Source organism: Cyrtonyx montezumae, unplaced genomic scaffold, assembly GCF_038088225.1.
Source record: "Cyrtonyx montezumae isolate F1298 unplaced genomic scaffold, pur_monq_1.0 scaffold_7, whole genome shotgun sequence".
NCBI classification, from domain to species: Eukaryota; Metazoa; Chordata; class Aves; order Galliformes; family Odontophoridae; genus Cyrtonyx; species Cyrtonyx montezumae.
Genome location: NW_027072078.1, coordinates 21,849,454 through 21,871,302, shown reverse-complemented (window position 1 = coordinate 21,871,302; position 21,849 = coordinate 21,849,454). Strand labels below are relative to the sequence as shown.

Below are 21,849 nucleotides of genomic sequence, written 5' to 3'. Positions count from 1 at the left end.
CACCCCTCAGCTTTCACCTCCATTTGAGTCTTCCTAACCCCCTCGTCCCCGTGCACCCCACAACCCCCTCCCGGGCACCCCGCTTTTCCTCTCCCCTCGCCCCCGTCATGGCCACGCCCCCCTGGGGAAGTAGGCAGAGGGCGGCAAGTGACGTCACGCAGGGGGCGGGGTACGACAGGGTAGACCTCGCGCATGCGCAATCTCTGCCGCCACCGCCCGGCTCCGCGGCAGCCGGGCCCGGAAGTGACGCGCGGGAGCGAGAGCGGAAGCGGCGGCGCAGGCTCGGGCGGGTCCCCGGTGCGCGCAGCGGGCTCGGCTCCCTCCGGCCTCGGCGCGCTGAGAGCCGTTCCCCATCCCCGGCACCGACATGATCCTGCTCGAGGTGAACAACCGCATCATCGAGGAGACCCTCACGCTGAAGTTCGAGGGCGCGGCCGCCGGGTAGGGCCGGGCGCCGGGCCGGTGAATGGGGCCGGGGCGGGGCGGAGGAGGAAGAAGCCTTCCGGCCTAGAGAGGCCTGAGGGAGGGGAGCGGGGCAGGGTGTGCGGGGCTGTGGGAGAGGCCTGGGAGGGCGGGGTGGCACCGAGGCTTGGCCCTGGGTGTGAGGCATGGCAGGGCTAGACGGGAGGAAGGGGGGCGTGGGTGGTGCCGAGGGTAGTGACAGGGCAGGATGGGGCCCGTAGGGGAGGAAAGGGGCTGGGGCACGGGGTGGAGGGAGGCTGAGGTGGTGGAGCTGAGTGAGGCTGGGGCAGATGAGTGGGAGGCTGTGTGAGGCAGGGCTTGACGGGGTGCTTATGGCTGGCACTGTGTGAGAGTGATGGATTTTTGTGGTGTTGAGGCAGGCTGGAGAGTGCTAGTGGGCTGAGAAGATGTTAGCAGCCTTCATCGGAGCAAGCCCAGTGTGGTGTCTGAGCTGGTGCAGGATGGAGGAACGGGAAGGTGACATGTGTCAGAGCAGCAGTTTTAACCTATTTCTTTGGGGGTGGGGAGCAGGTTCCTGTCAGTCTCTTCTGCTGTCCGGACCAGGGACCCATAAGTCTATCCTGATTGCTTGTGTAGGGCTGGCGGCGAGCCTCCTGTCTTTGGGAAGGCTGTAGGGCAGCTGATCTGCATTTGCATCTTCAGCTGGGACAGCACAGTCCCTGGTGAGCCACTGAGCATTACTGACAATGATGCACTGGGGCCCTAAAGGCATTCGTCTGCACAGTCCCTCTTGGGAGAGTCATCTCATGTGAATGTCCTTATCTGCTGCCCTGCACTCACTGCATCTGAGTAGCGCTGAGCACACCACTTTGTGTGTGGACAAAGCCCAGAGAAGCAAAGCACAGAGCTGTTATCTGTGGGGTGGAGCCTGTCCTGGCTCTGCAAGCAACACAGCTTGTGCTGCTCTGGGACCCCCCAGTGGGGCCTTTTTCTGTATCACCTTTTCCTCATGTGGCTTCTGAAATGCTGTGCCTTTTGCATACAGACCTTTGACTGAGGCCATTTCCTCTGTTCTCTTCTCTTGGTTGACTTCTTGCTCTTTTATTTCATACAATAACCTCCTATGCTGTGCTGCCTTTGTGGGATCACCGCACTGTTCTCTTCCCTGCTATCAGCCTTTATATTCTTGAATGTGATCATTTAGTGCAACAAGTATCCCTGAAGCACTGGCTCCATGCTGGGAGGAAAGAGCTCTTGGGTATTCCAGCTGCATCTTTTAGAAAAAAAACTTAAGTATATGGAGGTTAATAGCATCTGTCACCACAAGCTCGTGCAGAGGCGTTCTGCTGTTAGGAGCGTGTGTGCATGTCCCTGCATCAGTACAAGTGCAGCAGCAGCAGTGAATGGAGGCTGCAGCCACCAGGAGATTGAATGCACCTCAAAGCCTCGACTCAGTGCAACTGGGGTTGAGGTTGCTTGCTCACCTCCAGTCCACGGAGTTTCCATTTTGCTGTGCAGCGAAGCTTGCTACTGCCTCAGCATGCTTGCCTGGTGTATCAGTCCTTCTTGAATCAACCTTGCTGCAAGTGTAGCCAATGATATTCTCCCCCTGCCTCTTGTTCTACAGGCTGTCCTTTTATTTTGGAGAGAGGACCAGCTAGGCACTCTTTCTCGATAAGTGTTGTGCCTTCAGTATGTTGCTGAAGGGGAGGAAGTAGTTCACTTCTGCATTTTCTTCTGTGCTTGCACTGTCCCATTGTCCAGGCAAGCGCAAGGCATAGATGAAGGTCAGAGATGAAACCAAGAAAAATGGAAATCCACTTCTCTGAACAAGTCTTTTTGGGTAGAGCTGCTATGTTATGCCATGTTCATTAATGAGAAATTTCTTTTCCATCCAGCTAGGGTTCCACGGTCATCCCATGGCACTGAGCCTGGAGGCAGGAGGGGATGTGCTGTATCTCACTGTCTGGGTGACTGTCCACCCAAGGTGTGTCCTGGGGATGGACCCGGAGTGGTCAGGGCAAGGACACACCACAAGGGATTCAGCAACTGAGAGGAGTGAGTCTGGATGCTGAGAGCTGGCCCTGAATTATCTGCCCTGAAACATGAACTGGGCAGATGTGCTGCTCCATTTATCTAGGCTTGCTCCATGATGTGGGCAGCAGCACTTCCCTCTTCTTCTGTGACTGTGCCCTGGATCCAGCAGCTCCCTGCATAGCTTCCCCATGCCTTCAGGTGGGAGTTGCTCACATTTCCCCGTGGTGTGTAGAGCTGGGTCACTCCTGGAAGCCAGAGCTAATTCCAAATGTAGTTTTTGTGTGCAAAGCCCATGGAAATCTCATCTTCTTGGACAGCCAGCACTAAACATCAAGGAAGTTTGCACTGAGGTGGCTGCATGCAATGGACTTCTTAAGATTGTAATTCCTTGTTTTAAATTAGCTTCCTTAAGCCAACCACGGTTTTAAATAACGTCTGAAAGCTACCAGAATCTGCTGAAATACCTCTAGTGAGGAACTTGCTGCTGAAAGCTTAGACTGTGAAGCACTGAAGTGGGGGAATACCTGGTCAGTCCCTGGGAGCAGATGTGTCAGTGTCAGGCAGCTTGTCATGCAAGCTGGGCTTCCGCAGGTGTCAAAAGAATAAGCTCTTCTGTAGGTTTTTGTCTAATTCTCTTTGACTTGACAAATTGCCTGGAAGCTGGAGGCACGCTCAGGTGTAGCTGTCAGTTGAAAGATTCTGTCTTATTTACTTCCTTTTGCTAACTGCACAGGCAAAAAAAAAAAAAAAACCTGTTTCAAATGTAAAATATTTTTGGTACTGTGTCCAGTTCTTTTTAGTACACAGTGGAGAACTGCATCCCAAAACAGATTTGCCTTCCAGTTTTGGTCTGCTCTGATGTAAATGATCCCAGCAAAAGTGTGGCAGAGGGCTTGTGTCCCTGGGCATGGTTTCCTAGCCATATGTAGCTTGCCCTAAACTGACAGCAAAGTAATCATCTATCTCAAATTGTTACTCTTTGCCCACTGTGCAGAAGAAGAATTTGCATTAATGGGGAACAGTTTGACTTTTCCCTTGATTGGAGGTGGGGGGAAAAATATCTCATTGAATTTTAGGCTTCTCAAAGCTTTTAATAGGTACAAATCTGCAGGGTTTCGTGGCTGCTGGCTGAATGGGAAAACAGCTGATGCTTCAACTTCTCTGATGCAAACCAGTTCCTGTAGGCTGGTTGGAGAGTTTGGCTGAAAGTGCACCCGCATGCTCAGTGGTATTTCCCATTTGTGGTCTCTTTGGTGCTCGTCTGCTCTGGAGCAGCATGCTGGGGCCCTGCTGGGTGAAGGTAGGTGACATGACCTTTGTGCTGCCAATGCGGCTGGCGAGCGAGTTCCTTGTGGGGAAGCTGGTGAGAGCCCAGAGGATGGAGGAGCTCAGACAGCCTGGCATCTGCAGAAACCCCAATCCTCACACTGGAGCGGGTGAGGAGCACTCAGGTGATGTTGCTGGCAGCGTTGCAGTCCGGGGTGCAGTGCAGAGCCTGCAGACTGGCTGCAGTGGGAGCTGTGGGGTGCTGCCCTGCCCTGTCCGCTGCACATCTTGCCACCCGCCCCTGGGCAGTCCCCTGCACAGCCTCCCCATCCCTAGCAGGTCCCAGCTGTGCTCCCAGCAGTGCTGTGGGTTGGCACGCGTGGGGCCTGCCATTACCGCACAGCAGAGCGCTTCTCAAGTTGGCGGCGGGCGTGCTGCGGGAGCTCTTTGAATTCATGCACGCTTGCAGCTCACGCAAAGTAGCTTTTGTTAGTCGAGCGGGGCCCAGGAGGGGAGGAACTGCTTGGATAATTTTAGACATTGCTCATATTTTTTTTATTGGGGTGACCTTTCTGTAGCGAGAACCTGCAGTCTGTCACTGATTCTGGCTCGCTCTCTTCCAACAGCGCATCAACTCAGTGATCTGCAGGCTCTGCTCAGAGCTGGAAGCTTGAAGCTCTGAAATATCCCCCGCTCCTTTCATTTTTTTGCCTTCCTCTGGAGCAAGATATTAGAATAGCTGCACGTCTGCAGCTTTTAAAATAATTGCCATCTTTTATTGAGCACAAACCTTAATTGCGATGTGGGAGCTGCTTTAGTCATCTATCAGTGTGATTGTTGGCCAAGCTCACATTTGCATGCAGGTCTGTTTAATGCAGAAGATGAGGGTTCTGTTCTTCTGTTCTTAAATCTGTTGTAACGTATGGCTGAGAGCCTCTGTGGCCTGAGAACGAGGCAGGGAAGTTTGGAAGTTGTCCGAATCAAAATTGAGGAACTGCTGTCAGGAGAAAAAAAAAGATTTGCTGTTGCTCTTAAGTGCTTGCTGGCATCTCTCCATGGGTGCTGTGGCTCTTCTTGGATGCACTGCTGGGGTGAAAAATCTGATTTGGAGCTGGTTTTGTATTAGATTGACTTAGTGCAGGAGCCATTTAGAGATGAATAGGGGGAATGCAGACAAGAAGGAATAAAAACCCATCAAGGCTTCTTATTGTTATAAGCAAGGAGCAGATGGGATTTGGCATAGATTTGACTTCAAACCTGATAAGTGTTATCAGAAAATGGGCAGCTGGCTGTGCTTGGAGAAGCTGCCATTTTAGCTGCAGAGTTCAGGCAGCGTTTCGCAGAAAGGTCTGGGTTTGGTTTGTAGCAGAGAGAGGAGCCATCTTTGGCTGTTCCTGATGGGAGAGTGGGTGTTACATGGAGGGAGGCTGCAGTTTGGGTGGTGCAGGTTCAAGGAGCTCCCAGCAGGGTAACAGGAGGCAAGAGCTCCTCTGTTGTGCTGGAGTGGTTCAGGCTCCTTCTCTATGTGGGGGCTTTTTAATGCGAGCAAAAGAGGTGATTTTTTCCCTTATAGAAACGTTTTAAATAACCACAGCTGTTTTGGTGATGTCAGGCAGAGAAAGAAATAGAAGCATGTAAAACTTTAGGATCCCCCTGGGCTGGCTGGGGCTGAGGAGAGGTGTGCTCCACGAGGCAGGAGCATCCTGCAGCGTGCAGGGCCGGCGTGGCCGTGAGGAGCTCTGCATGCAGCTCACGTGAGCACTTCCTCTATGAGGCTGCGTGCTGCCAAGCTGGTGAATATTCAGTGCCCCAGAGTTCCGTTTGGTTACCTGCTTCTCCTTCAAGCCTCTCTTCGCCCTGAGAGGACTGAGCCACTTGGGAAATGGGTGCGAAAATAAGTTCTGAGAAATTCATAGTTGCACAACGGAACATGCAGGAATCATGACGTGGCACCGTAAGCTTTTGTGAGCAGAACAAAGGCTCTTGCACGCAGCTGTTAACCAACTTTGGGTCTGTGATGTTGTACAGCTCCCTGCATAACGTGACAAGTTATCTTTCTGTTGTCTCCTGAGCTACTGACTGAGCAAGCAGGGTTACTTGTCCTTCTGAGACAAAACTGCTTCGTTGCTCATTGTCTGTAGTTGTTTCCCTGTGTTCCTCAGGGTGAGCTGCTGTATTTCGAGGGGCCACTGAGAGCTGGATGTCAGCTCTGTGTGCCTGTGGAATTGGGTTTGAATGATGGAACTAAGCTTTAAGGGTGCATCCTCTTTAATATTCCTAGCTCTTATGTGCCTGACTGTGCTATCTTTAAAGCTTCCTACATAGGTTTCTTTTTTTATAAAACGTATATTGCCATCCAAGCCAATTCCTAAATCTGAGCGTCGTGGTCTAAAAGAACGTGTCTGCACTGACTGACCATATGATATCGGTGGGATTTTTTTCCCTCTCTGCTTTCATCAGTCCTCGGTGAGCTAGATGCAACTTGAGGAATTGCTGCCCTTTTGAAACTGAACGTTAAATGTGCCACAGGGGAGGCTTTATAAACTTCCATCTCCAGCCAGCAGGGAAGGGAGGATAAGAGAAAGAGTGGTCTTAGGTATCTGGTGTGGCTCAAACTCAAGGAGCTGCCTTGGGTGCACTCACACTGCTGCTTTCAAGTGCATGGTTTTTATCTTCAGTGATGCAGCACAAAAGACAGAGGCTCTCCAGTCTCCCAGCAAAAAGGGCTGTTGCTTTTCACAGCTGTAACGACTCAAGAATCAGCAACACCTCATCCTTTCCACTTACAGTCTCTGGTTGGTGGCTAATTTCTCCATCTCAACCCAAATAAGGTTGGAGTTGGTCTCTGGACAGGGTAGTCGCAACCTCAAGGTTGCCTTGGCGTGCTGTCTTTGACCTGGGGAGCATTCCCAGTTGGTTCAGGTGGGTGTGAATGAAGGCTGAGATTTCTCTGGGCTGTAAAAGAGATCCAGCAGCGTTAGCCTGTACTCTGTACTGGCTGCTTTTGAAATGTAAGAGGATGCAGGCTGTGAAATAAAGCAGTCGATTGGCATTTTGACCCTGTTCTCATTTTCGACCCTGGCTCTCAGTTCTGGAGGTATCTTTGCACTGCTCCCTTGTGGAGGATGACCTATTAATAACAGTCCCCTTGGAGCTGCTGAAACACTTGTGTTAGTGCCATTCTCAACAAATTCACCTTTTGGAAGCAATTTGATTGCAGGATCTGACTCTTCTGGAGATCATAGACTCTGGCACTTACACTGTCAGACGTTATAAAATCTTTGTACTGTGAGAGGCTGTGTGCCTTAGGCTTGCAAGGTGCTCTTGTTGCTAATCCTAAGGCAGCTGGCAGTGTTTGGACAAATCCAGGTCTAGTATTTTTCCTGCAGTGGTCATTGATGTAGTATCTGGGTGTTTAGGGATAGTGTGTCAAGATGAAATCTGCATCTGAAAAAGTTTAATTCTGCTGACTGCTGATAGCCCCACTCTTGGAGGTGGGTCTGGTCTAGAAGTAATTTGCATCTGACCATTGGCAGAGCTGCCCTTGGTGGCTAAAGAGGCATGTCAAGATTGCTCAGCCACTATATCCATTTCTCAATCTGGTTTCAATGGAACTTGCAGAAGAGCCGGTGCCATGAACTTGTATCTTGGCAGTTGTATATGGAGAACATGCTTGTTAAAAGCAGCTCCTTAGTGATGAGTAGCTTTCTTAGACATTTCTAACTCTAAATCTGCAGTCTGTGATCTCAAAGTCTATTAATAAACTACAAATAATAGCAATTTCTGCCAGCTTCCAGAAGACTTACTTTTTTTTAGGAATGAGCAATAGTCAAAGCTGTCAAAGGTTATCTGCTGCTTAAACAGCAGGGTCTGGAGGAGTTTTCAGGTAAAACTGCTTGTGAGAAATTGAATGAATCCTCTTTCCTTCACAGCCTGGAAACTGCTGTTTGACTTCTCATTTACCCCCTTTGTTTTCTTTGCTTTTTAGAAATAAACCAGAGGCAGTAGAAGTAACATTTGCAGGTAAGCTCCATAATGCTCCTGAATTCTCTTTTTGATGCCTGGTGTGCTCAAGTTCAGCCAGCCCAGCTGGGTGGGGGGCAGGGGAGAGCTGCACAGGGACAGGCTCTGTGAACACCATGCACTTTCCAAAGCTCATGGTTTATGTTCTGGAGAATCAAAGTCCCCTGTAGGCTGCCCCACTGTTTTCTTTCTTCACTTATGCTTTCTTTGGGAATTAGCCCACAGCAGTGATATCAGCGGTCAGAATAGGCAGTGCCCACTTTGTTTTGTGTAAGTGCTGGATAGCTGTTTTACTTTGCCTGTTCCCATGTCCTGCACTTGGTGCTGTTTTTTACTAGGTCTTTAGCACTGTCTGGTTAGGGTTGTTAGAAAGCTGGCTTGGGGTGACAAGCAGGATGAATTTATAGCCTGAAGTTTGCTCTCTAGGATGGCAAGTGTCAAGGAAGTACAAGCATTCATTCAATAGCTGATGTCTTGCTTCTGTTATCAAGGATCTATGTAAGCTGCAGAGCTCTGTGGGGAAGTGAATGTAGCTGGAGGGCTGCCTTTCTCTGTCTCCTGTCCTGGCTGCCCATTCTGCAGTGAAGTGGAAGCTGTCTCAGCAGGCACTGCCTGAGCTGTGCTGATGGAGGAGTTTTCCTCCTCCAGGCTCAGCTCTGGCCTGGTGGGCACATCAGTCACTTTGTGTGCTGAGCATCCAGAAGGCTCCCATCTCTGCATGTTTGTGTCCTTGTGCATTGAACACGAGCAGACTTGAAAGGGATGCTGAATGCCACTAGACTAGATCTTCCCATGATGGACAGGTGTCATAACTTATTTCAGCTGTTTGAATGATAACAGGTTTCACTATGTGACACTACTCAAGTACAGCTTTGTCATGCATTTGTGAGGGCTGAGGCAGGGGGAATCATGTCAGAGTTCCTAGAACACCAATGTTTCCTCAGAAATAAGAACTGATCTCACTCAGGTTACTCACGTTTGTCTTGCTTGCTTTGTAGACTTCGATGGAGTTCTTTACCATATCTCAAACCCCAATGGAGATAAGACAAAAGTGATGGTCAGCATTTCTCTGAAATTCTACAAAGAACTTCAAGAACATGGTGCTGACGAGGTGAGTGAGCATCTCTGGGCATCTGGGGCTTTGAGATTACAGATGCTGAATCAGAAGAGGCTATGCCCTGCAACGTTCAGATTTAATGTATAGAGAAGTGTCTGTATTCCTGTCTTACATTGGCATTCCTGTGCTGACCAGGAGACTTGCTTTGCTGGAACACGAGGAAAGAGTGTGTTCCCACTCTGTTGTGAAGTAGTAGTCATTTTTTATGACCTGACAGCCTGAAAGGTCAGAGCATCACTAATTCTGAAAGTGCCTTCAAAATGAGTATGAGGCCTGGCAAAAATAATTTCATTGGCTGATGCTCTGAGCCGAATGGCAAGAGAAAGCACCAAATCAACACCGGAGTCCCACAGCAGTGCACTTCTGACTCTTAACCACACTTGAGAGCATGTTAGGGGCTCCAGCTGCCTGTGCAGACCTTGATCTGCAGACAGGTTCTCCTTTTGCTGCTGCTGTGTGAAGTTAGCAGGTTCAGTTCCTGTTGAATGGGCCCCGGCTGCGGAGGGCCATTTATGGTAGAAAGAAGGCACCTCTCTGAGCTGTGGTTGGGTCGTAAGGCAGGAAGTGTGACTCAGTTCCCAAGTTAGTGTTTGAGTCTCCTAATGCTAGCAAATGGGGTTCACCCTGCAGGTTTCTGCCTTGGAGGGAGACAAAGAAACTGCTATGTGAATTTATTGAGAATCTGGCAAGAAGCAGGGGATTTGAACCCAAAGTGAATTCCTGCAAGTTGCTGCAAGACCTACCAAAGTTAGAATAAAAATGACTAAGCGTCCTGCTTTCTAGGAGTAACATTGCCCCCTGTACTGCAGGGCAGTGGGGGCAGCCCCACTGCAGGTGCTGGGAAGCAGGAGAGCCAAGCAGCCCAAATGAAGTAGCCTTCTTGGTACGTGTAGTGAGGATCAGTATAGTGGATAATCCCAGAAGTGCTGTGGTGGGTGAGAGACTGATGTTCACTGCACTGTAGCAGAGTGTAGCAGCCTTACACCGATAGCCACAATGATGGCTGAGCAGCAGTGTGTGTTCCTTTCCAACATCGGCTGTGGTGCTCAGAGTGAGGGCAGCTGACAGCCAGCTTGACAGGCTCTGAGAGGAAGATGGGGTCTTTGCAGGACTGCCTTGAAAGTGCTGACTAAATAGAAATTATATTTTTAAACCACTGTTTAACAAACTGTGTCTCTGAGCTTCCGTGGAGAAGATGGAGCTCATTTCTGCACTTCCTCAGTTTAGTCTTTGGTGAATCCCCGCTGTGAGAAGCCAAAGTGGGGTTCCTGCTAAGAGAGAGCATCTCCCTGGGCCAGGCAGGCTTTCTGCTGAGGAGGTTTTGGCATGCAGAGAGCCTGTGCATTCTCTTTGCGTGGTGGATGGTGTCGTCCCAGGAGGGCCAGTTCTGTCACAGCGTTGTTCTGTTCCTCTGTGCGAAACACCTCCTGTTCCCAGCCCCCTCATTGACACAGAGCTACAGCTCAGTTGAAAATTGCCGTTGATGTAAAATTCAGCAGTGATTATGCTTGAAGAAAGGTTTTTGCTGTGCTGTGGGCGTCTCTGCTTCTGGGAGGCATCCAAGTTGCCTGGCGGTCTCCTCTCCATACCCATCTGTCCTGTGAAATAGGCTGATGCTGGGCAGGCTATTGCTTGGACAGGACTTGACCAACGCCAGCTCTAAAAGTAATCAGAGAGAGGCTTTGCTTTGTGGTGCCTCTCTCATCCTGAACCCCTGGGAGCTGCCTTTGGGATGGGAGGGAGGGTTGTAGTCCCCTGAGCTGCTGTGTCAAACTGATGACAGTTCTCCTGGGAAGATACGAAGCATATAGAAGAGATTTTCTTGCCCATACAAGTTCAAGACCAGCAAGAATTTTAAAAAGTTCTAGTTTTGACTCCTGTCTGACAGCATGCTCCCTGTCAGTGGAGATCAGAGAGTAGGAGCAGGCAATACTACTGAAAGCTGATGACTTAATATTTGTCCAGGTTCAATTAGAGCAGGGGAGGCAGATGCCTGTAATTTGAGGTTTCTATATGAAGACTGAGTATTGCCTAGGCGATGCAGGAAGAAACAGCTCTGATAGCTTATGCTTACAATGTTTGGGTTTTTTTTCCTAGGTGTTGAAGAAAGTCTATGGAAACTACTTGGTAAATCCTGAATCAGGTAACCCTGCTGTAACACAGTGTGTATGAATGCAATTCCAAAGTGGCTTAAGTAAACTCAGAAATGCTCAGATGAGGGCTATGCATCAAGAGCTTAATATTTGGGGCTTTCTGTACAACGACTGGCAATATAAAAGGTGTCTTTCATATGTCAGGGATGAAGTTTCTTGCAGCATCAGCTGTACCTCTCAGTGCAGCCCTACTCCAGGAAGCCTCTGTTCCTCACAACTGGGGTCTTTGTTCTTCTCAAAGACATTTCACGAGACGCAGGAAAACCATGGTTACCTGTGACAGCATTTCTTCCTACTCACTGTGAAAACTTAGGAGCCTGCAGCCAGCACGTGTGTCTCAGAGCTAAAGCCCTGGGAACGTTTCCATGGTCACACACCAAGTTCAGGCACAGCTTCTGGCAGTGGTTGTTGGAAGCAGTCACCCCGGGGCTTTTTGGAAGGCCTTAAGGCAAAGGTGGGACTGTAGCTGCAATGCTTGGGCTCTTGGTGTCTCTGGTTATATTAAGACCTTGCGTAGATTATTAAGGTTAGTGTCTGTTCCTCACCAGGTTATAATGTCTCTTTGCTTTACGACCTGGAGAACCTTCCTGCAGACAAAGATGCTATTGTGCACCAAGCCGGCATGTTGAAGCGCAACTGCTTTGCTTCAGTCTTTGAGAAGTATTTCAAATTCCAGGAGGAGGGCAAAGAAGGAGAGAAAAGAGCTGTCATCCACTACAGAGATGATGAGACGATGTAAGTTCAAGTGGCATAGGAGTGGATTTGGGCAGCTATCACTATGTTCTCTGCTTCTACTCAGAGCTGTAGGATGCTGTGGAAAGTCAGGAAATCCTATTGCTCAGTGCTTTGGCATGGTAATAAGGGCCTGTCCTAGGCCCTAAGGAGTATCCAGTGAGGGTAATGCTCACCCCTCAGGGTGCAGGTGTTATACAAGTAAGCAGTAGCACTTGTGGCTGCATGCAGGAAAGGAATTAGCCACTCCCATCAGAGGTGTTTAGCTCCCTGTAAACACTGTCTCAAGGGATGGGAGCTTTGCAGCCTCTACCTGAGCTTGTCACACAGCTGCTTCCTCATCCACTTGCAGTTCTGGTAGTTGTATTCACAACTGAGCTCTCTCTCACCCACCTGCAGGTATGTTGAGGCAAAAAAGGACCGCGTCACAGTTGTGTTCAGCACAGTATTTAAGGATGATGACGATGTGGTGATCGGAAAGGTGTTTATGCAGGTATGGAAACTGGGGAAAGCATCTGATGCTCAATTCAGTTCTCACTTGGAGCAGCATCTCACAAGAATTTAATGCATGTAAAATGCTCTACAGGGCTCCAGTCTGCCCTGGGATGGAAGAACGTGCTAATAGGCATGAGAGTGTAACTGCTAATCCAGGCTCTTGCATTGTCCTCTTAATTACTGATAGTCTTGCTGGTACGCACAATCAAACATGTTATGTATTACAGATGAAAAACGCCACATAAATACTTCAGTATCCACACTAAGGCCATGACACAACTGGCTGTGGTGTAGGGATCACCCAGCAGCAGAGGAAGGGAGCATGGCAGACTGAGACATTTGCTTACAACAGGGGATGGCTCAGTCTGAGCTGGTCTGTGGTCTGTGTATTCATCCATGTTGCATGCCTAGCTCACCTCCTGTCTGCTGTTGGGCTTGTGGACAGCATGTTGCTAGTCCAATTTGCTGGATATCAGTTTACCTATGTTGGGATTCATTATAGCAGGGTCTGCTGTGATGGCAACGGTATGTGTTATCTCACAGCTTTGCTCTTGTATGTTGTAACTACATGCAGGGCATCTGCTCAGGCTTTGAGCTTTTCCCCATCAGCATATCCCACAGCCTGAAATTCAGCTTTATAAATACAGGAGGAAGGTGTGGGTGAACAGAACAGGGTTTGTGAAGCTCCTGGGGAGGTGGCAAAGCTTCAAGGGAGCAGCTGTCCCAGACTGCATGTCCCAAGTTCTTGGGTTTTTACAACAGCAAACCTTATTCCTGCCTGGCCACAAGAGTTTCCACTGTGAGTCACACTGGCTCCTTCCCCTCCAGCTATTTCTGTTGCGTAATGCAGCTGCGTATCTGTTCCCTCATGGAGAAAATCTGTCCATTAACGAACCAGCAAAGCCATTTGAACCATTACACCCTCTGGGATAAACAGGCAGAAGTGCAAGCGAAGCATTTCATGAAGGAAACCCCAGTGAACTACTTGACTTTCCAAAGGAGAGCTCCAGCCCTTCCTGGGGTGTGCTGTGCTGCCCTGAAAAGGGAGGAGAGGCCAAGAGTAGCTGGCAGTGCGCAGACTGGGCAGGTCAGCGAGGCAAAGGGATGTTTGCTCTGCCTTGGGGCAGGGAAATGGGGTCTGGACTTTCCCAGCCCTGTTTAGAGCTCTTGAAACTCACTGCATGTGATATGGGTGTTGTGCTGCTGTCAGAGAGGCTCCCTAGTGGGAAATGGTTCTCCCAGGGCTCTTTTAGAGAAGAGCTAGGCGAAGAAGGTTTCACATACAAGCTTCAAAATTTTTGTGTCTTTTAACACCCAGGTAAAGATACTTGTTGGGAGATGCTTTAAATGGCTCAGCCTTTAAAACTGGTGCAATTGAGACTCTGCAGCTCTTTCTGAAGTTTTCCCTTCCTTTAGAGTGATGAGTGCTGCCCACTTTCACTGGAAGTATGTGGAGTAGGAGCTGTACTGTCTCATCTGCTTGCTCAGTCTGAGGTGTTCTGTGCACAAAACACTCCCATGGTAGTAAACATGATGCTGAAATCTCCGTGAGCTGAGGGCTTGTACTAGGGACACACTTAAATATAAAATACAAAATATGAGAGAGCTATGCATTTTGGTTTGTTTTTGCTGGAGAAAAAAATGATTGTTTTCCATAGGCTTGGCTTGATTAAATCGGCCCAGGGAGCGAAAACTGGGAAACCTGCTCAGTTGCCCTGTTTGCTTTCCCATTGTGCTGTCTGGTGCCCCACAGTGGGACTCACCTTACTTTTGTTTTGTTCAGGAGTTCAAGGAGGGTCGCCGGGCCAGTCACACAGCCCCACAGGTGCTCTTCAGCCACAGGGAGCCGCCCTTGGAGCTGAAAGATACAGACGCGGCCATCGGCGACAATATTGGCTACATCACCTTTGGTAAGCAGCCAGCTCTGTGGCATGGGGATGCTCAGGGATGGGAGAGGTTCTTGCTGCATGAAAACCTCGTTCACATTCCTTGAGTGTTCAAGTGACTCACTGGGCCTGAAGGGACCTCCAGAGTTGCGTTCTGTTGTTGTTGGCCCCTTTCTCTCCCCAATGGTCAGCATCTCTGCTGCATCAAGTCACCTCAGCTCTGCTCTGGACAGTGAGCCATATGATGTCGGCCTATAAATTGAGTTCAGCATGTGGGAGTAGAAGCATCTTGGATTTGTTGTGATACTGTGGAAACTGGAAGCTTCTTTATCATGGGCATGTAACCTGTAACTGCAGATGCCTGGGCTGCAAGCTGTGCTTCTCCAGCTCTGCCTCTCTGCTGTAAGCTGAACACTTCTATCCCTAATAAAATATCTTCGTCTGCCTGCAAAGGTGCTGCTTTGCTGGCCAGCAGTCGCTTCCTCCTGGGCAGCAGTGCTGATGACTGACCTGAGAAGTCCAAACTCTGCCGCTGTTCAAAGGGAGAGATCTCTTACAGAGAGACTGGGATCGTGGTTGAATATGCTGTTAGGGTCTCCCAAACCAGTGTGCCTGCAGGTCAGAGCTCATAGACAAAGCACAGACACTGCAGAGGAAAGTGAAGCTAGTACTGCTCTCCTCCCACGCTGGGAACAGTGCCCTGGTTTTCAGGCACTTAATCAGTTACGGCAGAGCTGCCTGGTGGCAGTTCTTGGACTGCCAGCAAGATTTCCTCCTTGTCTAGAGGCAGTTTCACTGTTATCTGATCTGACAGTCCCAGGTGAGATCATCACTGAGACAAAAGGTCTTTCAGCCCTTGGATCTGGGACACATAGCACAGCACCAGCACTGAAGTAGTGTCCATGCAGTTTCCTGTGGTGTCGTCATCTCTGGGCACTTGGCCTTGCCTGTGTCCTCCAGCTGTGTCCAGGCTGCTACAACAGATTTGAGCGTGTGACGGTGGGTGGGCAAGTGCTGCTAAGCCCTGTGTTTAAAGTATCAGGATTAAGCACCACTGGTGACGTGTCTCAGTAATGGGCACAGTAAACAGGCATTCAGAGCAGCATGCCCTACAGCCTCTAGCACCGGAGGAGCCTGAAAGCCCATGCATAGCTTCAGGAAGCAGTAACAGTTTGTGTGGCCTCTTTCTTTTCAGTGCTGTTTCCCCGTCACACCAATGCTGCTGCCAGAGACAACACCATAAACCTGATCCACACATTCCGAGACTACCTGCACTATCACATCAAGTGCTCAAAGGTACCCAGGGGTTGTGGCTGGGGAAAATGGGAGGCTTGGCCCATCTCATCTGGGGAAGCTCAAAAGGGAGAAGCATGGGGTACCCTCATTTCCCCACCCTGTGAACTGACTAGCACACAGCACTGCCCCTCGTAGTCATGCTATGTTTGGAAATGGTGCATCATCACCTCCTTCCTGTTCCTTGGTACAGGCAGTGCCTGTTCGCCTCTCATCCTAGCAGTGAAGTAGGGTTTTTTTTTTTTTCCTTTTTCAATCTGTGGTTTAGTTTCTGGGAGCAAAAATAAGGATAGTTGCTCAGAAACCTGCCTTTTTCAGAGCTCAGGCAATAATGTTCACCATTGTCTCCCTGACTGCCCTCATACTGCGTGGCAGGGAGGCTGAGCACCCGCTGTAGCTGAGCAGATCTAGGTGCTTTCCCCCCAGGGAACAGAAATGTAGCTCCTACCCTGTGCCCTCCAGCAGCAGCTGGCCCTGGGGCAGGCCTCCCACTGTCTCCAGCCCTGGGGGAGCCTGGCCATGAGCAGTGTCTGGCAGGTAGGAGTGACAACCCTTACCCAGATCGCCCAGATACCAGCTCATCTCCGCTGCTGCGTTCATGGTCCAAAGGCAGCCATGAGCATCTCGAAGCTGGGGTTAGCTGAAAGGTTTGCCTGGAATCTCAGCTGCAAACACAGAATCTTGAAGTGTCCCTGTATTGTTCCTGCAGGCCTATATTCACACACGTATGAGGGCAAAAACATCAGATTTCCTCAAGGTGCTGAACCGTGCCCGTCCAGATGCAGAGAAGAAAGAAATGAAAACAATCACGTGAGTAGCAAAGCAAGGCCTTGTTAATCAGGATTCCCTGCCTGCCATAAGCTCGCTTCTTCACAGCTTAGCATTCTCTGCTCCTTGGTTTTGGGATACTGTGGGATGGCTAAATTGGGACCCGATGTCCAGTGCTTGCAGGGCATCCTTCTGCCGTGAGCATGGCATACCTCTCCCTGATGGGGTTTACTGTACTGCCAGGCTGCTGCCCAGCCCACCAGGGAGGGCTGGGTGGCCAGGTCCTTCCTGGAGGCTTGCAGCTGTTGGAGCATGTTCTTCCTGCCCGGCATGGCTGCAGCTCTCTGGAGCCCATGGCCACTTGGGCCATAGGCATTTCTGGGGACTGTCTCCCTCTGTCAAATAAAGCAGCCAGAGCAACATATGCCAATGACAGTGGTTGTGTAGCATGTTTCCCTCATGACTCTGCCCTCTCAATCCCAGAGTTCCTTTGCATTCTCGTTCTGTGCATCCTGGTATTTTCTCTTTGCTTTCTGCTCTGGGATGCTGGGATTGTGCCCTCTGTAGAAGCCAGCCCCTCCCCGTAGCCAAGTAGTCCAGTTACTGTGTGCTTGCTGCAAGCAGTGCCTGTGAGCTCTGAACCAGCAGTACCAGTATGTCTTTAAGAGCTCAGTGCAAGCACATGCCCACAAAAGCCACCCTGGGGCAGCCCAGGAAAGCCAGAGGCACCCCAAAGCAGTTCTGAAGGCCACACTGATCTCTCTCTGCATCCTTTCAGGGGGAAGACATTCACAACCCGTTAACACCAGGGTCACTGAGGCTGCCGTGGAGGATGAAGGTTGGGGCACTTGCTACCCGATAATCGTAGCTTTTAATGTTGCACCTCTGTGGGCTCATAAGGAATTCAAGCAATCGGGGTCTGTTTGTACGACAGTTTGGGAAGTAATCTGCAGAAACGAGCTGTGCTTGCGAGGACTCGATCGTTCCAAGAAACAAACCTTAATTCCAGTTTGATTGACTTAATTTCTTTTTTCTTTTTTTTTTAATTTTTTTTTCTTTTCAAGCTGTTTCGCTTTGCAATATGTTACCGGAAATAAGTTGCAGTATTTCTTAAGAGAATAATGCAATATTAACTTGTTTTCTTCTGAGTATTTGAGTTCAAAACTCCTGTATCTGAAGAAATACTGTTGGGGTTCATTAATAAAGGAGATCTTTCTATCTTAAGGACCTGTACGTTTCTGGTTTATCAGTGCATGTGGCCTTGCCAAGGAAAGGGCACGTGGAGACAGGCACAGGGGGCTGTTGAAGTTGACTGTGGCATGGGGACAGCTACTGTGGCTTGCAGCTCATTATATCCTCCTCAGTTTGGGGCTGAAGCGTGGATGCAGTGCCCAGGACTAGTGAGAGTCCTCTTGTGGTAGTGAGTCAGGGGATAAGGAACAGCTCTCTTAGGAAGAGGAGAATGGAGACAGCTTGGTTCCCTCACATCATTGCCAAGCTGAGAGGCAGTGTTGTGTTGCTCTGGCACCCCATGTACTACCTCTTGTGTGCAGTATTCACTTCTTTCCTAACGGGCTGTGACAGCTGTCCTACCCTCAGCTAGCATTTCATACCTTTCCGTCCTGGTCAGGGAATCTCCATCTCTTCTCCTGCCAGGAAGGGCTAGTGGGACCCTGACCAAGCCAGAACAAAACCATCTGCCCTCAGCTCAGACCCGGCTGCTGCGCTCCCACATGGGCAACCAGGTCCAGCTGTGCTCCTCAAGAGCCTGGGATAACACTGGCACAAAAGGTCCCTTTCCAACAGCAGAGAAATAAAAAAGCCCACCTACCTCTAGGACCAGAGAGCACTGGAACAGCCTGGTTAGGAAGAACAGTTCCTATGGCTAATTCCTAAAATCCCTTGTGGGCAGAGCACATCTCCTAAGGTCATCTTCCCCCCAGCAAGCAGAGTGTATGGGATCCAGATAAGTGAAATAATTTATATATAATTATAAGACATTTTCATACAAAACCCCAGACTCGGCCCCCAAAGCGTGAGGGCGAAGCAGGGCAGGCTGAAAAATTACAAAGCACGTGCTGGAGAAGGGTGGTGAAACCCATCTCCCCCGTCCCACTGTACGTGAGGTGCCTGGCAGAGCTGGGCCACCATCCCTCAGCACTGACCCTAACGGTCAGGGCGCTGGACGCAGAACACTTTGGCTTGGTGGTCACCGGACGTCGTCACCACAATGGAGGCATCCCTGGAGGGGAGAGACAGGGCTCAACAGCGGGGCTGGGGGCTTCAGACAGCCCTATAGCTGTGACCACCTGCACTTCATCCCCTGGGACTCCTTCAGTCTCGGCATCCATGCTTCCAGATGATGAACCCCAAGGCTCAGGGGTTCCCTCCACCCAGCAGCCGCAGGGAAGACGTGGCCTGGGGGTCCCTACTTACTTGTTGACAGCAAAGTCGAGGATTTCAGCAGAGTGCCCTCTGTACTCGCTGATCATCTTCCCTGAGCGGGCATCCCAGAGCCGCACAGCCCCATCTAGGCTGCAGGTATACACCACAGCAGAGTTCTCCTCCCACAGCAACTGCACAATTCCTGACTGGGGTAGAGGGGGGAAGCAGAGAGAGCACCAGGAATAACAAGTCAGTCACAGTCCCGGCACACCATCAGCCCCCACTCCCCCCCATGCCCAATGCTCTTCACCATCCCCACAGCAAGGGGACAGCCCTCCTCACAGCCAAGATGTGGCACATCCTCTCTGTGGGACCACAGCTACCTCTAGGGAAGCTCATGGGCAGACAGAGAAACATAAATTGGGAACCAGCCCTAGGAAAGCCCCCCAGGCTCCAAGAGAGACAGCACTGGGCTTCCAGAGGTGTCAGCTGGGCCCAAAGAAGCCCTCAGGATTGGAGAAAAAGTACAGGGCAATACCTCGTGTTGGCATTTGTGTCTCAAGCTCTGCGTGGAGAGGTCATAGATAGCCAGTGTACCATCCAAGTAGCCCACAGCAGCCAATGGCATCCTGCAGAGGGGGTAACAAGTTTTATGAGGACCTGGAGGAAGCAGGGAGTTAAGTGTAAAGGAACACTTTAAATGATGAGGGACAACCCAATACTCAGAGCTGGAACTGCAAAACGCCCCGAGAGGGAAACCACCAGGACAGAGGGAGCTAGCAATCAGTGCAGAATTCCCAAGAGAAAAAGCATACTGGGAAGAACGGTCCCCATTAGCTCTGTCTGCAGAGCACTCTGTCCCAATGCCCCACTCACACGTTACAGAAACCCATCGATTCCACTGAATTGGACTCTGCCTCCTCGCCCTCGCTTGCAGGTGCCTTGGGAGCCGCGGTGTCCATCTTGAACACGCACACCACCTGGAGGAAGAACGCCGTGTGACTTCACCCCCCCGAGTCCTCCCAGTAGCAAAAGGGATGGCAGCAGTGGTAACCAAGCACGCCTCCTGCTGGCCGCCAGTGGCCATCGCAGGCTGCTTTTGGCTGGCAAAGCCCAGCGCCGTCCTGCCCTGGGTCACATATACCCACTACTGTGTCCCACAGGTGGACACGGACTCACCTTGCCCGTGGCAGAACTGACCAGCTTGGCATGACAGTCCACCGAGCCTGTCAGGATCAAACTGCCATCCTGGTTGCTAGCCACACATGTCAAGGGGTCCTGGTGGCCGTCCTGGCCTGTGGAGATGAGCAGGAGGCATGAGCTACACCCATTCCTGCAGAGACTCCATGCACCTCGAAGCCCAGCACACCTCCCTTGCAGTCTGCATTGCTCACCCATGGTGGCACCCACGTGGCAAGGGACGGCTGCCATGAGGACAGCACACCCATTGCCAGGCTCCCTCTGGCAGTCCCCGACCTCTGCATGTGCTGCCTCTTCACGAAAGCAGAGCTCAGAGTTCACTGCGTGGCAGATGCACCCCAAGTAAACAACCCCTTTCCCACCTTTCAGGACGTGCAGTGAGGTTCCCTGCTTCAGATCCCAGATGCGCATGGTTCCATCCTCGTATCCCACCACAGCTCGTTTCCCTTGGTGAGACAGAACCAACCATTAGAGGCAGAGCTTCCTGCACCCCTTGCTTCCTGCCCAGCACAGGAGCACCTTGCATCTCACCATCAGGCAGGATCCTGCCACACGTGGCAGGGCATGCAGGGCCCTGGAAGGTTTTGCAATCTCCACTGGGGATCTTCCACATCCAGGAATTGCCATCAGCCGTGCCTGCCAGAAGGACGTGGGCCTGAGGGTGCCACTCCATCCACTGCACACAGAAGGGGACAGACAGTGTCATGGGGCTGCAACCTCACAGGAGGGGACCAGAGCTGGGTCCCACTGCCAGCCCCCATGTTGCCGGCAGGAGCAGGGCTTCAGCCACTCACCTCCAGATCCCCCACCTCAAAGGACCACACTTCTTCCTTGGTGTCCACCCGCCACACTTTGATAAGACCAGACATGTCACCCGTGGCCACAAACACAGAGTCATAACTGAAGCCGGCACAGGTGACAGAGTCCTTGTGTCCTAGAGATGGAAAAGAGCAGAGGCCATTCCGTTAACAAATGCCAGCTATGGAAAACAACCAAGAGCCCAGATCCACAGGAGCATCAGCTGGGGAGGAGCGAATGCAGGCAGGAAGAGCCACAGGACCCATTGGAGCGGGGGTACCTGGCCCGGGCCTCTCACCTGAGCACTCGAACAGGAGCTCTCCATCACTCAGCCGCCACACAAAGGCTTTATCATCTTCCCCTCCCGTCACCGCCAGCGTGTTGGTCTTGGGGTCGAGGCTCACGCAGAACACTGAGGCTGCAGGGCAGGGAGATGCTCACACCTCACTGAATGTTCCCCAGAGACTCAAACCCCCACGGCAATATGGGATACCAAAGACCCCCTGAACCTCCTTGGTGGAACCAGGGGAGGGACACAGCACAGCTTCACCCCAGGGAAACTCCATGTCTCACCTGAGTGAAGCGAGAACGTGACCTCACTGTCATCCTGTGCCTCCATGCCGTCCTCCAACCCTTCATCGTCCTCCGTGTCCCATGCCTCACCATCGGCTTCCTCCGCTCCCTCATCCTCGAAGTCCACGTCCTCCATCTCCGCGGCCAGGTCATCTGCGGGGAGCGAAGGTCAACCCCCGCCCACCTCAGCCCCCACGAGCCCAAGGGCGGCCCAGCGCCAAAGGGCCCCGGCCCCGCAGGCGAAGGAGGCCCCCGCGAGGAGGGCTGAGGGCCCTCGGCTGCCGGGGAGGCCCTGGGGTGGGGACGCAACGCGGGGCCTGCCCGCGGGGACCGGGCCTTGGGGCGGAGCGGCCCGGTGCCCCGGGAGGAGGCGGGATGCCCGTCTCACCCGGCCCGGGAGGGCCCAGCTCCACCACCTCGATGATCTCCTCGTCGCCATGGAAGTCCAGCGTGCCAGGCTCTTCCGCGGGCTCCATGCCGGCCCGCCCGCGCGCCCCACCCCGCCGCCACAGCCACCACTTCCGCCGTTCAGCCAGTCCCCGCCCACAGCTCTCCCCTTCCAGCCAATCCCAGCCCGCGTCCTCCCTTTCGCCCCGCCCCTTCCTCCAGCGCGAAGAGACGGTTCCGCCCCGCGCGGCGCGCTCTGGGAAATGCAGTTCTATATGCCCTCCCTGCAGCGCCATCCGGCGGCAGCTCCAGC

The 21,849-nt window shown here is 51.6% G+C and overlaps 2 protein-coding genes across 3 annotated transcripts; one reads left to right on the top strand and one right to left on the bottom strand.

Moving 5' to 3' along the window:
• The first annotated feature begins 267 nt into the window (after window positions 1-267).
• ARPC2 (actin related protein 2/3 complex subunit 2) lies at window positions 268-17,417 on the top strand. Its single transcript, XM_065751256.1, has 10 exons — window positions 268-441; window positions 7,715-7,749; window positions 8,748-8,860; window positions 10,964-11,009; window positions 11,568-11,754; window positions 12,151-12,244; window positions 14,030-14,156; window positions 15,328-15,428; window positions 16,135-16,235; window positions 16,972-17,417. The coding sequence occupies exons 1-10, from the start codon at window positions 368-370 to the stop codon at window positions 16,994-16,996; spliced, it is 903 nt and encodes a 300-aa protein (XP_065607328.1). The 5' UTR covers window positions 268-367; the 3' UTR covers window positions 16,997-17,417.
• A 737-nt stretch (window positions 17,418-18,154) lies between these two features.
• Window positions 18,155-21,669, bottom strand: AAMP (angio associated migratory cell protein). Of its 2 annotated transcripts, none has more exons than XM_065750505.1 (11): window positions 21,538-21,669; window positions 21,150-21,302; window positions 20,875-20,994; window positions 20,573-20,712; window positions 20,310-20,454; window positions 20,141-20,224; window positions 19,758-19,873; window positions 19,455-19,558; window positions 19,117-19,207; window positions 18,630-18,784; window positions 18,155-18,435 (listed from the first exon to the last, which is right to left on the bottom strand). In XM_065750505.1, the coding sequence occupies exons 1-11, from the start codon at window positions 21,623-21,625 to the stop codon at window positions 18,360-18,362; spliced, it is 1,272 nt and encodes a 423-aa protein (XP_065606577.1). In that variant the 5' UTR covers window positions 21,626-21,669; the 3' UTR covers window positions 18,155-18,359. The 2 variants fall into 2 exon arrangements, with proteins under 2 accessions (XP_065606577.1, XP_065606578.1); XM_065750506.1 differs by having other exon boundaries at window positions 21,566-21,669.
• Window positions 21,670-21,849: the final 180 nt, after the last annotated feature.